This window comes from Muntiacus reevesi, chromosome 2, assembly GCF_963930625.1.
Source record: "Muntiacus reevesi chromosome 2, mMunRee1.1, whole genome shotgun sequence".
Lineage (NCBI taxonomy): Eukaryota > Metazoa > Chordata > Mammalia > Artiodactyla > Cervidae > Muntiacus > Muntiacus reevesi.
This window is the reverse complement of record NC_089250.1, coordinates 145,657,634-145,673,966: the sequence shown is the minus strand read 5'-3', so window position 1 is coordinate 145,673,966 and position 16,333 is coordinate 145,657,634. Positions and strand designations below refer to the sequence as shown.

The 16,333-nt window shown below is 51.7% G+C and overlaps 1 protein-coding gene across 6 annotated transcripts; it reads right to left on the bottom strand.

Moving 5' to 3' along the window:
• Positions 1-39: 39 nt before the first annotated feature.
• MFSD13A (major facilitator superfamily domain containing 13A) lies at positions 40-15,197 on the bottom strand. Of its 6 annotated transcripts, none has more exons than XM_065923217.1 (11): positions 15,095-15,142; positions 12,141-12,285; positions 11,587-11,801; positions 6,592-6,834; positions 6,093-6,175; positions 5,430-5,882; positions 5,180-5,303; positions 4,069-4,165; positions 3,327-3,498; positions 3,055-3,248; positions 40-1,866 (listed from the first exon to the last, which is right to left on the bottom strand). In XM_065923217.1, exons 4-11 carry the CDS (start codon positions 6,757-6,759, stop codon positions 1,604-1,606), a joined length of 1,554 nt encoding a protein of 517 aa, XP_065779289.1. In that variant the 5' UTR covers positions 6,760-6,834; positions 11,587-11,801; positions 12,141-12,285; positions 15,095-15,142; the 3' UTR covers positions 40-1,603. The 6 variants fall into 6 exon arrangements, with proteins under 6 accessions (XP_065779289.1, XP_065779291.1, XP_065779292.1 ...); XM_065923219.1 differs by lacking the exon at positions 15,095-15,142 and adding an exon at positions 14,900-15,083; XM_065923220.1 differs by lacking the exon at positions 12,141-12,285 and having other exon boundaries at positions 15,095-15,197.
• Positions 15,198-16,333: the final 1,136 nt, after the last annotated feature.

Sequence of the window (16,333 nt, the reverse complement as noted above, 5' to 3'; positions counted from 1 at the left end):
GTCCTCTAGAGGTCACTGTTGCACTAGCCAGACCTTCACCCAAGTCCCAGCCTGTCAGGTGGATGCAAAAATGCTGTTGACAAAGCCCAAAGACCAGTCAGGAACTGAGAGTACATGCCCTGTACACATGCCCAAGCCCATGGATGAGACTCCACCCGCAATAAGAGGCCAGCTCTTCACATCTTTGAAGTCAGAAGTTTATTAAAACGCAGTTCCCAGGGTCTATGCTCAGATATTCTGATTAATCACTTCTCCATTTTAAACCTGTATACTTGAGCAGTTAGGGGTGGGAATTGCTAGGCACTTTACAAGTGTTAACCATTTGATTCTTGCAACAACTGTAAAATGCAGGTATGTTTGTTACTCACTTTACAGATGATGAAATAGAGCCACAGAGAGATTATGTAATTTCTCCCAAATCTGCCCTTTGTTAGCTAGAATTTGAACCCAGGCAATATAGCACTAGACTACATTCTTAACTGTGATGCAGACCTTCAAATAACCATTGGTCTAGGGCAGTGGTTCCCACTTAAGGCCAGTTTGCCTCTGAGGACACATTTGGCAATGTCTGGAGGTGCTTGGTTGTCATGACTGGGAAGAGACGCTACTGACATCTAGTAGGCAGAGACCATCCACAATAAAGAACTCCCCAGCCCCAAATGTCTGTAGAGCCTAGACTGAGAAATGCTGGCCTAAAGCCAAGGTTTCTAGTCCCAGTCACATGGTAAAGAAAAAAAAAAATTTAAAGTCATCTTTGGAAGATCCCAGCAACTCCAAGGTTAAGGATCTCTAGCCTAGAAGTGGCCACTCCTTGCCCACCGCCTCCAGCAGTGGTACATGGGAAACGCACTGGGGCTACGACCACAGGCCTGAAAGCTGTTTGGCTCCCAGGGGCCCATGAGGCCACTGGTCTGCAGGCTCTCCCCACTACCTCAGTGAACCTGATACAGCGTCCCCCTCCACCCTACCCCACTCATCTCTGAAAATGTTCTCAGGCTGCTCTTATTAAGGAATCCTGTTCTCCAACCCACCACTCCCATACACAGCATAGACTTCAGGAATGGAAATAGAAATGACTGGGTTTAATCAGTCTGTGATGAGATGAGCCTCATTGAGAGGTCATTTGGGGTTCAGGGGCGCCCTGCAGCAGCTGGGGTGTGCTACTCCAGGTGTGGCTGAAGCAGAGAATTCTGAGAGAAACCACTGGAAGGGGCAGGTAGGACTCCCAGTCCTGACCGGGCAAAAGTGGTTCTGGAGCCCACACAGGGTGCCAGCCCCAGCCAGGTAGGAGGAATGGCCTCCATACCCATAGCAACCCCATGTGACCACAGGGCAGGCCCCACCCTTCTCGGTCCTCTTCTTCCTTCTGCCCTAGAGGAGGAAGCAGGTCCCTGAGCACACACGTGGCCCAGCCTTTGCCCAAGCTGGGCCAGACAGCCATGCAGGAACTTAGACCCCAGTGACACTCCAGCTCAGCCCCAAGTGCTCCCACTCTGCCATCTGTCCTCCAGGCAGGACCCTAGGGAGGCGGAAGAGCAGGACACAGGGCTGGCCCCCCCAGGGCTACAGGTAGTGTCCTCAACAGGATGGCTTTGCACTCCCCTCACACCACCTTAATGTCCAGGGTTTGGGCCCGTGACAGGTTCTGGCGCTGGGCTTTGACCATGTGCAGGCGTCTCCCATGCAGCGTGAACTGGGACCAGGTGAAGAGCTGCAGCAGAGCACAGGTGATGGGCACCAGCACCAGCAGGTAGAAGCAGCCCTGGCGGAGTGTGGGGGCCTGTGCCGGGGGTGGAGCCGGGGGCTCTGGCCAGGGCTGAGCACTCCCCACAGGGGCCTGGGGGGGCTGCTGGAAGAGATCATGACCTAGGACAAGACAGCCCGCAGAAAGAACAGGTCAGTCGTGGCCTCCAAAGTCCACAGTGCCTCATCTCAGATGTCACATGGACACATCCAAACCCCAACTCTCAATCCCACACCCAAACTTGCTTCTCCCCTGTTCTTCCTTGTGGAATGACACCACTATGCCCCCAATAACCAAATTCTTCCTAGAGTCCTCAATTAGCTTCACCACTCCCCAAGAGCCAATCCTTTACCTCCCCCAACTCCAAAACACAGCCCAAACCAAACACTTCTTTTCAGCCCCCAGCACCACCTGCTCCAAGCCTCCATCGCTTTTGCCACAGCCTCCCTACAGTCCACTCTCCAAAAAGCAGAGCAAACTTTAAAAAATGTAAATCAGACTAGGCCATTGCCCTACTTAAAACCTTCCCAAGAGCTGCACTGAGAATAAAATCCAAACCCTGCCTTGATTTACAGAGCCCCTCTTCACTTTTTCAGCCTCACCTCCAAACCACTCCTGAGCTTCCCCAGTTGTACAGTGGTAAAGAACCCATCTGCCAGTGCAGGAGATGCAAGAGACTGGGGTTTGATCCCTGGGTCGGGAAGATCCCCCGGAGGAGGAAATGCCAACCCAAACCATTCCTGATAACCTGGGCTCCTGTACTTTCTTTTCTGCCTGTCTGTGATTTGCTGAGATCTTTCCAGACTAAATCCTCACCATTCAGCTCACATCCTGGGTGCCATCTCCTCAGGGTCCTTCCAGACCACACAGAGTAGCTTCTTAGCCACAATGATACTTTTACCAGGGCACTTATCTCTGCCTGCTCTTCTCTTGTTAAGCTGTATAGTGCCGACCCCACCCCACCCCAACACAGAATATAAGCTCCATGACGGCAAAGACCTTATCTGTCTTATTTTGTTATCTCTCTCCCTAGAGGCACCTAGAATAGCACCTGGCAGAGAAGGTATCTCATATATATTTGCTGAATGAATGAATGAACTACTGAAAGAATGGAACCCAGTTCCTCTCCCCACATAGGGACAGGCAAACGAGGGGTGGCAGCCAGGGGCAGCCCAGGCCCAGACTCTGTCGTGGCTCCTTGTCATTCTCTCTGCTTCACTGGGACCCAGGTCCCAGGCTCATCAGCTGCTACACCAGGTATGCTGTGCTCCCTGGAGCCTCGAGCACCATGCCAGCCCCTGGGCCCTCACCTGTGTAGAAGCAGAGCAGCCAGGTGCCCAGCAGAGGAGCGAAGGTCTGGCCTGGCTTGGTCACCAGGGCCACCATGCCAAAGAGAAGCGCCGAGGCTGCCTGCTTGCGGTGATTCAGCACCAGGTCCTCGTCCACCAGGTCTGTGACCACCAAGGTCAACAGCTTACAGGTGCCCTCAGTGAAAACACGGTTGCTGCCGGCGAGAGAGAATGGATAAGAATGAAGGGTGGGGGGGACACAGGTGAGGGGACGAGGGAGGGGCGGGGCCTACCTGGCAATGAAGAGGCAGAGCAGGCCGGGGTGGTCGGGGCCGGCCAACAGCATAAGCAGGCTCAGGCCCAGCTTGAGCAGGAAGAGCCCCCGCACCACGGCGTAGACACCCCAGCGCCGGCACAGGGGCAGGAAGTAGAGGTTGTTGAGGTGGGGAGCGACGTAGGAGATGCCTGGGGAAGGGAACGCGGCCTGTCAAGGGGCGCTGCCACAACCTCCACAACTGCCCACATTCTAACCATCAGAAATCAAAGTTTGCATTGATTCAACACTAACGAGGTCCAGGCGCTGTGCTAAGAGTTTCCACATCCTTTTATTTAGCCCTCGAAGCCCTTTAAGGTAAGTACTATCCCGACTTTACAGGTTAGTGGAAACCCAAAGAGATTAAATAAAACACACCCAAGACCACACAGGGAAGCAGCACGGTCAAGCACGTTCCCAGGCCTGTCAGGAGAGTTGTCGTCCCTTGTGAACGAGCTACTGCGCCGCATTACCGCTAGGTGGCGTGACTACCAAGAGGACCACCACGAGGGCAACCCTACCCACTCAAACTCACAGAAGCTCCCTCCCTTCCTCTGGAAAACAGAGTGTGGGTGGGGGTGGGGGCTGGAGGTGCAACCCCAGTGCAGATTCTGCCCTCTCCCACCTGGGCCCCAGCTGGGAGGTGGCTGTATCTGCAGTCAGTCTAGGGGTTCTGGGGTGCAAGCCTCTGTCCTTCCGGCCAGCACAAGGTACCCACTCACCCAATAGGAAGGAGCCCGTGGAGAGGGAGATGTGGTCTGACAACAGATGCTCCAGGAAGAGGGGAAAGAAGTTGCTGTTGAAGTGGCAGTGAAAGACCTGCAACCAATAGGGACACTAAGGAGGCTGGGGAGGCGGGGTGAAGGCGAGCCAGGAACAGAGGGAAAACCAACAGGGGTGGGGTGGGGGAGGCAGCAGCAGGAGCCAGAGCAGCTTCTAGTCCCATGTCCTTCAACATGGAACATACCAGGACAAAACCTAAAACCAAATCCCTATGCTTATCTATAAAAGCTAGAAGGAATGATAACATCACCATTAAAACAACTAAAAGCTTTCTCTTGTAAAACTTATCAATGCTAAAACAAGCTTAATGACATAAAAACAATTTGTTTCTAAATTTCGCTGGCTTATATACTACATGTGTTCTAGGTCTGGCCTGTGGTGTTTTAAAGAGAGTCCTCAGGGACTTCCCTGGTGTTCCAGTGATTAAGACTCTATGTCCAATGCAGGGGGTGTGGTTTTGATCCCTGGTTGGGGAACTAAGATCTCACATGCCCTGCAAAAATACAATTATACAAAAGTGTTCTAAGCATCATGTGTGCTTAGTCGCTCAGTTGTGTCTGACTCTTTGGGACCCCATGAACTATAACCCATCTGGCTCCTCTGTCCATGGAATTTTCCAGGCAAGAATACTGGAGTGGGTTGCCATTTCCTACTCCAGGGGATCTTCGTGACCCAGGGATTGAACCCACGTCTCCTGTGTCTCCTGCATTGCAGGCACATCCTTTACCCACTGAGCCATCAGGGAAGCCCACATATGCCCCACAGAGTGGACAAAAAAAAGTCCCCAAGGGAGCACCTCTCTCCTATTCTCACGTTGCAGGTGAGAACATGGCTGCCCCAAAAGAGCGAGACAGGCCTAAGATCACACAAGGAGTTAGGAGCTCAGATGCAGGGAGAATCCAGGTCTCTAACTACCCAACTTATACTCCTGTCATTCAGCCGCTCAGCCATCCTCAGGCAAGACCAGAACTGATTTCCCAGCTTCTGGGAAGGCGGTTCCCTTGAGTGAGGCATTTGCAGCCATCCTACGAATGGGCATTGTTTCCATACCTGCACCAGGTCCATGCCCACAAACCACAGGAAGTTCCGGTGGCGTGCCAGCTGCTGGAGGTACTGGCCCAAGGTGATGCTACCCACATCCTCTCTGCCCACAAGCAGCTCTTCTTCACACAGGCTATGGGGCAGAGGGGAATCAAAAACAGCTTAGGCTGGGCCAGAGCCATCCCCCACCCCAGGCAGCCATCCATCAGCCAGGAGCCCCAGCATGGCAGTCAAGCCCAGCAGAGTGCTGGCCACTCACCCGCCATTCACAGCCATGGCTGGGCACCCCAGCTCCCTGCCGGCCGCCTCAACCCGCCGCCTCAGCAGCCGTGCGGCCCCCACAAAACCCAGCCCGGAGCCAGTGGCCAGCGCCAGGCAGAAGGCGCGGAAGGAAGAAAAGTCCTCTTTGTTCCAGAAGGCGTAGGAGGCAAAGACAGACAGGGAGCCGGCTGCACTGAAGAGGGAGCAGTAGAAGTTGAGGTGGGTGCGGTCGTGGGCTGAGAGGGCCAGGTCGGCCAGCAAGGCATGATGGTGCAGGTCTACAAGCGTCAGGAAGCCGTCGTAGAGGCACAGGCACAGCAAGAACTGCAGCCCAGCAGGCGCCCAGGGCACCCAGAACGCCAGGAACGACAGAGCCAGCAGCGGCCCGTGCCAGCCCAGTGCCCGCACACGTGCCAGCACCACAGCCCTTGAGGAGAGCCCAGTGCCTGACCTGCCGGGGAGAGAGGGGGCCGTTGGGAGATGCCCTGGCAGCCCTGGCAGACCCCACTCCCCGCCTGAACTCGGGAAATGAGAAGGCCCAGCCAACGGCTGGCAGTGGTCTCCCTTTCTTTCCCCACCCCACATACAGGCAGTGGTCCTCCAGCCCTGGGGAGGGGGAGGTGGGCGAGGACCAGTCCTGAGCCATCCCCGGGAAACAAACCGGGGTTGGGAGCTGAGGAACCGACGGTCACTCAGCCAGCCGAAGAGGGGGTCGTTGAGACTGTTCCAGAGGAGAAACACCGTCTGTGGGCAGAGGGGAGACGGGCAGGTGGGCTCCAGGTGGCCTCCTCTCCAGGGCTTTCCCCACCCCAGCCTGCTCACCACCCCCTCAGAGATGATGCCAGCTCTCCTGCCTGCAAACCTGTGCTCAGGTCAGTCCCTCTGCCATAACCCACAGCCACTGCCCCCATTAAACTCCCACCATCCAGGGCACCACTGATAAATACACGTGAATGTATTATAAATGTGCATACAGTACTTGACTCGCAGGACAGAGGACGGGAAAGTTGGCATAATCCCCACTGAGAGCCTCCAGCTCTACCTTTTCTTGCTGAATCTTGGTAGGCAAGCCAGCTTACCCTCTGCTCCTGGATGGGTGGGACCCTGCCCTGCCATCTGCCTGGCTCCCACCCCGGCTGACTGCCCCAGTGCTGTCCTACCTCTCCAACCCAGAAGGCAGCTTTGTCGATCTTGTACACGGAGACAAAGGTGTCCACGTAGTAAAGCAGGAACACGTTGTGCAGGACAGAGACAAAGAGGGCCAGGGAGCCATAGACCACAGCCGTGGGCAGGCCCAGCAGCCAGGCCCAGGGCCCACCCAGCCTCATGGTGGCCGGCCCAGCCTCAGCCCCAGGAGCACCAAGGCGCACTCATTGCCATGGGCAGTCTGGCCATACTTGTTCCTGGAGAAGAAGGAGCCAGTTAGCTGCAGGGATCAGAGCCAGTCCAGCTCCTAACCCCAGACCTCTGAGTCATCTCACTGGGAGAAAGTTTGCACATGAAACAAAACTAGGGAATCGCCAATGGGGATCACCAGCTAAAACAATGCTGGACTACATACCACCGCTAGGGAGTAAAAGGAAACTGATAAAAGGCGTGGGAAGAGAAGGACGACAGCCAGCAAGTGCAGAGTCAGGCCGCATGCTAGGGCATCTTCTTTCATCCATACTCTAACCTGATAGCCCTGGGCCTGGGCACACACTGTGCCTACAGTAGAATCTCGGGCAAGCTAGTTAACCCCAGCCTCAGTTTTCTCTTCTGTAAAAGGGAAAAGTGGATGATCATGGCTACTCAAAAGAATAAAAGGATTAAATGAGGTAACTCACAGAAAGTGCTCAATAAATGGTGGTGGTATCACTATCATCTTTATAAAACCCATACAAAGTTTACAGCACTGTTACAATATTATAGGAGAGCAACCCCAAGCTCAGAGATGGTTAAGTCATTTGCCCAAGGTCACACAGCATAAAAGTAGCATATTTGAACCCTGGCCTGTCTGGCTCCAAAGCCTTTTTTTGCCACTTGACCTCCCAAATAGGATTACTGTGGGCTGCTGGGTAGAATGGAGAGACCTGCTGTGATGTCAGGTTTCACAGGGATATAAGAGTGATAAGATATGATAAGAGTCCACAACTGCCCATGCACTTTGATTCCAGAAACCCCACCTCAAGGAACTAACCCCAAGAAAACATGTACAGAGTTGTTCATGGCAGCAAGATCTAAAAACAGCCAAAAGTTGGACACAGCCCAGGAACACAACAAAGGGACTGGCTCAACAAACCCGATGCTCTCCACAAAGGTCAAATATGTGGGCAGTGTCAACACACGGGAGAGAAACTCAAGGACATGTTACATGAAAGAGAGAACAAAGGACAACGCACGTGCCTGCTTTGGACCAGGCCAGCTCATGCAGAGACCAGCAGGCTAGACGGACCATGGGTTTAAAAGGAAATAAAAATCCAATTCTTATTACAGCAGCGCTTCTCACACTGTAATGTGCTTCCACGTCACCTGGGGACTTGGTTCAAATGTAGATTTTTACCTCCGCAGGTGTGGAGTGGAATCTGAGATTCTGCATTTCTAACAGGCTCCCAGGGGGCACCGATGCTGCTGGGCCATGACCACACTTTAAGCAGCCAGGCATTAAGTCTATCTGTCTCTTTTTTTAGATTCAAAGTTGTTGTTCTCTTTTCAGAAAAATAATCCCATGTGTGCTTGTCTGATCCCCGCCCCCATCCCCGCCAGAGGGAAGCTATGGGGGCTTTCTTCTCTCAAACACCCTGTAGCTAGTTGAATTAGCCCAAAGAGATAGGTTCAAGTCCTAACCCCCAGCACCTGTGAGGGTGATCTTATTTGGAAAGAGCTTTACAGATGTAACCACGTTAAGGTGAGGTCTGAATTGAGGTGAGCCCTAACCTAAGGACTGCTGTCCTCATAAGGAGAGGGAAATCTGGACACAGACACAGAGAGAGGGAAAACAGCCATGTGAAGATGAAGGCAGAAATCTGAGGCATGCAGCTAGGAGCCAGAGAACACAAAGAATTGCAGGTAGCACGAGACGGCCAGGCGGAGGCAAGGCAGGATGCTTTCCTAGAGGCTCCCTCCAGGGGGCACATGACCCTGCTGGCGCCCCGATGCTGGATTCCCACCCTCCAGGAACCGTGAGGTTGTTGTAAGCTACCTAGTTTGTGGCAATCTGTTTTGGCAGCCCTAAAACTTATGCACCTCCTCAGAGGCTATCTCCTCTTGAAGCCCTCATGGCCCAAGCCTACCCACAGGCCTCATTTACATGTCCGCATGCCTGCACACACATATGCAGAACAGAAACTCCTGTTTCCCCATTAGAGTCAGGCCCTGGAGAACCAACACAGGCCCAGTCCCTAAGTGGTGACTTGCCCCCCACAGGCCCCATTCTTGCCCCATGAGTCCCCAGGGCTCTGCTTCCATGCCCAGCCTTCAAGGCCCTCTATAGTCCAGCCTCTTCCGGCCAGTCCAGCCCAGCTTCCCATGGACCTTCAAGCCTCCATCTTCTCTGGCTAGGCCTTTGTTCTCAAGGCCACCTGATACCAGAAGCATCCTCCCCATCTCTTTGTCTCCATCTCACCCGTCCCTCAGGTGCCATGGCCATTAGACCTCCAACTCCTCGTCCCTCACTGTGCCTCCAGCCCTGCACACACTCTCTTGCCTGCCTGCACTCCAACCTGACGGTGGAGTTAGCCAGCATGTGGCCTGTGTCCTCACCCTCTACCTCCATCTCTGGACTCAGCCACCCTTGCTGTGGTAGTGACTGGCTGGGGAGATAGAGGCTCTGCGGGGAGAACAAGGAGGGACTCTCACAGGGTCTCTCTTGGGCTCCCTGGAAGCTGAGATGGTCACTCAAGAGGTCAGTATGCAGCCTCCCACCCCCATGCCAGCTTTGTGCCAGTCCACATGTTAGTGATGGAGGGAGGAGGAGTGGCCAAAACTACCTGAATGCATGCGTGCTAAGTCACCTCAGTCATGTCTGACTCATGAGATCCTGCCATGACTGTAGCCTGCCAGGTTCCTCTGTCCATGGGGATTCTCCAGGCAAAAATACTGGAGAGGGTTGCCATGCCCTCCTCCAGGGGAATCTTCCCAACCCAGGGATTGAACCTGCGTCTCTTACAACTCCTGCATTGGCAGGCGGGTTCTTTACCACTAGCACCATCTGGGAAGCCCGAACTTCCTGAAAGCAGCTAAGTCTGTGAGAATTTCTCCACGGCCAAAAGGATCCTGCCTTGTCCGAAGGCAGGACGATATCCATGGAGCCTTTAAGCCCCTGAGGAAGTATTTGGTGGGAAACATTTTTTTTCCCCACAGCCTTAATGAGGTATAACTGACATACAGTAATCTGCACAATGGAGAGATCTCTGGTGGCCTAGGGGTTAGGACTCCAGGCTTTCACTGTCTGGGCCTGGTTTCAATCCCTGACTGGAGAACTGAGATCCTGCAAGCCACGTGGTACAGCCAAAAAAAGAGAGAGAGAGAGAATGGAAAAAAGAACCCTTCCCTAGATAATAATAATCTGCACATATTCAAAGTGTATAGTCTGATCAGTTTTGGCATGTGTATGCCTGTGAAACTGTCACAGTTGAGATCAGGAATATATCCATCACCCTGAAAGTTTCCTTGGCACTTTCCCAAGCAATGTAGTGAAAAGAAGGCACAAATGGATGTCTCCAAAGGCCCAACTCTACCATTTCCTACCCATGTGACCTGTAGCAATTTGGTTAACCCCGCCATGCCTGTTTCCTGAATTGCACAATGAAGTCAACCTTCCTAAGGCTAGGGTCAGCAGTCAGTGAGAAGATACTTCGACACAGTGAGCATAGTAAGTGCAGTGAGCACTGGAACTTCACAGACTATCACTATCAAGCCTCCCAGACCGTCCATACCCACCACACCAGGATGAGGTGGGGATTAATCTAAAGGGGCTTTGCGCCTATAAAGCACAATGTATGCTTCTGCTTTTACCCTTAACTCAGATCACGTCCTCTGACTCCCCAGGGCCTTTCAGAACTCTCCTCCCTCACCTTGAAAGCCTTTGTCCAAAGGGAGTGAAGCCTCCTAGCACCCCTACCCAGATGTCCAGTGACCTGCCCTGGTTACTGGAGAAGGTGAACTCTATAGGCAAGGTCCCCAGCCGCCAGCTCCCTGCACCCACACTGGGACAACAGTAGAGGAAAACCTCGAAGTGTGGTGAGATGGAAAAAGTATGACTTTTGCCATCAGAAGAGCCTGGTTTTAAATCTCAACTGCACTTCCTACTAACTGCACCCACAGGTAAGGTCTGAGCCTGTCTGAACCTTGGTTTCCTCACCTGCAAAATGAAAGTAACAGTGCTTATCTTTACAAGAATGCAGGGAGGATTGACTGGTTTGATCTCCTTGCAGTCCAAAGAACTCTCTGGAGTCTTCTCCAGTAATACAATTTGAAAGTATCAATTCTAGTCAATCCTAAAGGAAATAAACCCTGAATATCTATTGGAAGGACTGATTCTAAAATTTCAATACTTTAGCAACCTGATGCCAAGAGCTGACTCATTGGTAAAAACCCTGACGCTGGGCAAGACTAAGGGCAGGAGAAGGAGGCAAGAGAGGATGAGATGGTTGGATAACATCACAGGCTCAATGGACATGAGTTTGAGCAAACTCCGGGAGATAGTGAAGGACAGGGAAGCCTGGCGTGCTCAGTCCATGGGGTCGAAAAGAGTTGGACATGACTTAGTGACTGATTACCAACAAACAAAGGGAGTATTAGTAAGTCCCAGAGCACTGACAGAAATATGCCCAGAAACTGGCTTTTTCTTAGGCTCACTTAGATCAGAGTAAGAGCAGGGGAATATGCAGGTAATCAGGTCCTTCATGTGGCAAGGGACTTTGAGGGGGAAAAAAAGCACAAGAGGTAAAGTTAGAGGAGGAGGGCCTGCAAGAAGCAGGAGCATATACAATGTTCAGGGGTACCAGAGACAAACCCATAAACCATGGACTAGATCTAGAGGCAAAGCACCCTGCCCAGGTAAGCCTTTGCCCGGGAAAGAGAGCTGTGGAAGGAGCATGCGGGGTCACTCAGCGGTTTCTATTCCAGATTGTAATGCTCCATCAGTAACTTGTTCCTCTGCTAGCCCTCCCCACCTGTTGGTGGTTTAGTTGCTGAGTTGTTTCTGACTCTTGCAGCCTCATAGACTAGAGTCCACCAAGCTCCTCTGTTCGTGGGATTTCCCAGGCAAGAGTACTGGAACGGGTTGCCACTTCCTTCTCCAAGAGATCTTCCAGACCCAGGGATCAAACATGGGTCTCCTGCATTGAAGGCAGATTCTTTACCAATTGAGCCACCAGGGAAGTCCCACCTGTTAGGGAAATTAAACAAACAGTCCTGTTTAGGCTTCAGAGACAAGGCAGACCAGGTCTCTGACCTTGCTTCTAACCTGCCTGGATACTGCCCTGACTATCTGCTGTGAGTGGAAGTCTTGTGGCACCATAGATAAGATAGGGGACAAATCTTGAAATTGTTGAGCTAAGCCCTGACCAACCATGTCCCAGGCTTAACAACATTCCAAGTTTTACACCACAAAACAAACAGCATTAACATAAAACCAGAGCTGCTTTTGCTATAGACTGATGATGATATCAGTCTGCATCCAGGGATTATTAGCGGGAACTCCGAACCTCAATTTTTGAAGTCTCACCCACGAAGCGGACGTGATGCCTGGGACCTTTTCCCAACCGGGACTCCAGATGCGCTGTGTCATGGGACTTCCCAAGGCTGTCTCAGTCTGGATGTTGGTCAAAATTCAATTTGGTGATGTATCCTCTGCTGTTTTTTTCTCATTTCTTTTAATGTTAGTATATCAAAAGTAAGTTAGATAACTCTCTAATAAATACTGGTATTATTTATTCATATATAACAAGAGGCTTGTTAACAAATCCTTTGAACCTGAGACGAAAGTGAAAACTTTCCACAAAACATCACCCCCAATCCACCCCCACAGAGAGCAACAGCCCTGCCTCTCTTGGGAAGGAATAACTTGGGACCCACACTAGCCTAGCTGTGTAAGGTGACTGAGATATCCTGTAACCTGCAACCAACTCCACCCTCACCTTGACACCAGGAGAGCCTGCTGGAGGCCCCACAGCCCATACCCCACAACGACGGCAGGTATGGCCCCAGTTGTGCAGCCTTGAGTCAGCCACTCCCTCCCTCGGGGCCTCAGTTTCCTCATCTATAAAGTGGGGATCTAAGCCAACCTCTGAGATTGCTGTGGGGCTGAAATGCATAAAGCACCAAGCCTAATGCCTGGCATTTAGAAGACCCTCAGTAAGATGTAACTATTCTTTTCTTTTCCACTTCTCTGAAGTTTGGCTTTAGGAGCTTTAAAGGATTTCAGTCCCTGTCTTCTGGCAAATCCAGGATTGAAGTTGTCTTTTCAGTATGAAACATTGATGCTTCTCATTGCCTGGAATATCCTACCATCTTTCAAATTCTTTTTTGAATGCCACCTCCAACCTTAGTGCATGCTGTTCCTTTCACCTAAAACACTCTAGATGTAACTACATACCAGTTCTCAGGCATATAAGATATGCCTGGTTTTGACACCTATCATCATGTATATAACTTATAACTTGTTACTATTCCTATCCTTATCTTGTAAGTAAGAAAACCAAGGCTCTGAAGGATAAGTAACTGGTCCCAAACCACAGAGCTATTAAGTGCTAGAGCCAAGACTCAAAACAGATGCTTTTGAGCAAAAAAAAAAAAAAGGAAAAACCCTCATCATTTCTCACATCACTTTGCCCATCACCCACCACAATCATTATCAAATCCTGCTTATCTGAGAAAGGGCCAGTTCAGTGGCACAAACCTTCTCAAGAACACCATGTTAGATGTTCTCTTCTTTTTTCAGATCCCTTGGCTGAATCCTCTGTATCAGGATCCAAAGGTCTCCCAAACCCTCCTCCAGCCCCCAAGCTCCTTATGGGTGGGGCCAGGTCAGACCTACCCCCGATTTCTACCTCTAGCCTCCACCAGGCTCCTTCACCACATATTGGCTTTTTAATTAATACCCAGTGGGTCAATTTGCCCCTAAAAGGCTCATATGGACATCCCCAGCCCAAGAGGGAAAAAGCAGTCATAGAAGGGGTGAGACCCCCAGATCCCACTGTCCCCTCAACTCTGCTTGATGTAGAAGTCAGAAAGAGGCAACCTGGGAAAGCCTGATATGAAACATGGACAGCAAGGCAACAGGTGAACAAAGAGGAACATGATAATAACAAAATGTAACATTTATTAAGCTTTCACCATGTGCTAAGGAAAACTGATACAATATGGAAAGCTAGCTCAGGACAGAGAGACACCAGATTAGGAAGGGCTTGGAAACCACACACAAGATACTCTCCTGAGGACAACAGAAAGGGGGGTGGGGGCCACTGGGGGTGGCCGGGTGACAGAAAAAGATTTTTAGAAGGATCCCCCCGAATCTTTCAAAACTGCTCCCCTCTTCACCCCATAGGGCTCCTGGAAAATAACTAGAAAAACATAGAAACAAGAGTAGCTCCCTGATCTTTGAACCAGCCTATGGTGGGTAGGGGGCTGATAAACTTGGTAGAGGAAATGGAGAGTGCCAGACAGGGCCCCCTAGGGTGAGGGGCTTCAGAAGGACTAGAGACTGTATGAGAAGCAATTAGTATGGAGGGAAAAAGATCTACTAGAAAGCATTATTTGGAGTTGGGAGCCCTGGGTCAAGTCTGAACCTTATCACTAACTAGCTATTCACTAACTAGTTTATTCCTACATCTGCAAAGCGGGAGAAAAATTTCATTCCCTGTCTGTCCCCAGGGGGTATTAAATGAATTTTAAACATATAAAACCCTATGCAAATATTAAGGGTGTCCTTTTTTCAACAAGGTGACCTTTGAATTGTCTGCTGAGTTTCCTCTTTCACATCCCCTTTGTCTCCCTGTTGAGTCTTCCCACAACCTCTGGCAGGGCTGTTGGGGAGGCCCACCCTGGAAGGGTGCCCACTTTCCATGCAGTGACTAATGGGCCCATCCTCTTTCTTAGGCTAGAAGTCAATTTCACCTTATTGGGAGTTGGGACCATTTCCTTGAAGGGTCAGTAACTTCACCCCAAGACCACCCACCCTTTCCAAACCACAGAGGAGTCTGGGATCAACCATGGTGCTGAACCCTGTGGCGGTTCTCCAGTCTGTCTGCACGTTAAAATCACCTGAGGAGCTGCTCAATCATACCAAGGCCCAAGCCTCACTCCCGACCAATTAAATAAATTGGAATCTCTAGAGATGGGGCCCAGCATCAGTGTTCTTTTAAAGCTCCCCTATAGGTTCTACTACATCACCAGGGTTAAAGGCCATTATGTTAAGGAAATGGATCCTGGCCCGAAGCAACTGGCGACTCTAGGGAGTCCCCTCTGCAAGAATTCCATCCTTACCTCTTGAGCCCAAGCTTTTCCCACCCAAGCACTTTTCTCAGCCCACAACGAGATCACCTCAGGAACCCCGAAAGGCAGCCCCGAGGACTCCCAGAGCAGACAGCACTCCCGTCCCCCTCGGTGCGTCCTTCGGGTCTGACTGGCCCCCAGTCCGGCCCGCCGCCCGCTAGCCCCGGCCGCCGGGCTGCCGCTCACCGCAATTGTGGCACGCGAAGCCTAATCCCACGGCTGCCGGGAGCCAGGTGCCAGTCAGTGCGCCTGCGCGCGGGCCGCCGGTAGCTTCTCCAGCCTCTTCTTCCGCCCTTACCCAGCGATTGGCTCCGCGCGGCTCCTGGGACCGCAATTTAGGCAGGTGCTGGAGCCCGAGGCTGCCGCCGCCATATTTGTTATGGGCCTTTGCCCTTAGGGATCAAGCAGAGGATGTGCACGCTAGCAAAAAACGGGGCAGGTTGCCTGAATTCCTGACTCTCACCTCCACGAAGACTTAATGTCACTTCAGTTCAAGTAAACTGTTTTTCTGAGAACTTCCCGTCCTCTCCACCCTCCTTCCTTACTATTAATTCGGAGAATCAAGAGAGCTCAGTGCCTTCCTTCAAGCCTTGTGATGTGACTGGATGCACAGCTGAGACAGATGAGGAGAGGACGGTGGCACGACCTAGGACTCCCTGAAGCTGGACTGTGAGCCAAGAGTGGACACGCCCACCTTGAGCTGCTGTGGGCACCAGGATTCAGGTCACACGCACCAGACCCTGAGAGAGCAACCAAGCGGCCCTGCCTCCTTATACTGTTAATAGTAAAATATGGGCTTCCCTGGGTGGCGCTAGTGGTAAAGGACCCGTCTGCCAATGCGGAAGACTGAAGACACGCGGGTTCGATCCCTGGGTGGGGAAGGTTCCCTGAAGGAGGGCATGACAACCCACTCCAGTATTCTTGTCTGGAGAACCCCGTGAACCTGGGGGGCTACAGTCCATGGGGTCTCACAGAGTTGGACACAAGTGAAGTGACTTAGCACGCATGCACACAATAGTAAACTATAAGGCTATTGAGCTCTTAGAATGTGCCCTGTGCTGTGTTAAACACTCTATATGCATTATCTTGTTGAGTCCTTGCCGGGAGCCAACACACGAGACCCTACCCCTAACAAGGCCATGAGGGAGAAAACCTGACGGGCAAGGCGGGTCAGGTTTTCAGGGGCTTCGAAAAGGCCAGCTCACAAGATCCCACCCATGACAAGGTCACGAGGAGAAAGCCTGACAGGCAAGGCAGATCAGGGTTTCAAGGATTTCGGAAAGCTGCTCCCGGCTCTCACCTTAAAGATGACATCTGTCTTTCTGATGCCTGCCTCAATAGACTACTGCCTAATTTCTGTGACACAGGCAGAAGGCCTTCCCCGATCTCTTCCCAAATAAGAATCAATTTAGAACTTTAATCAAT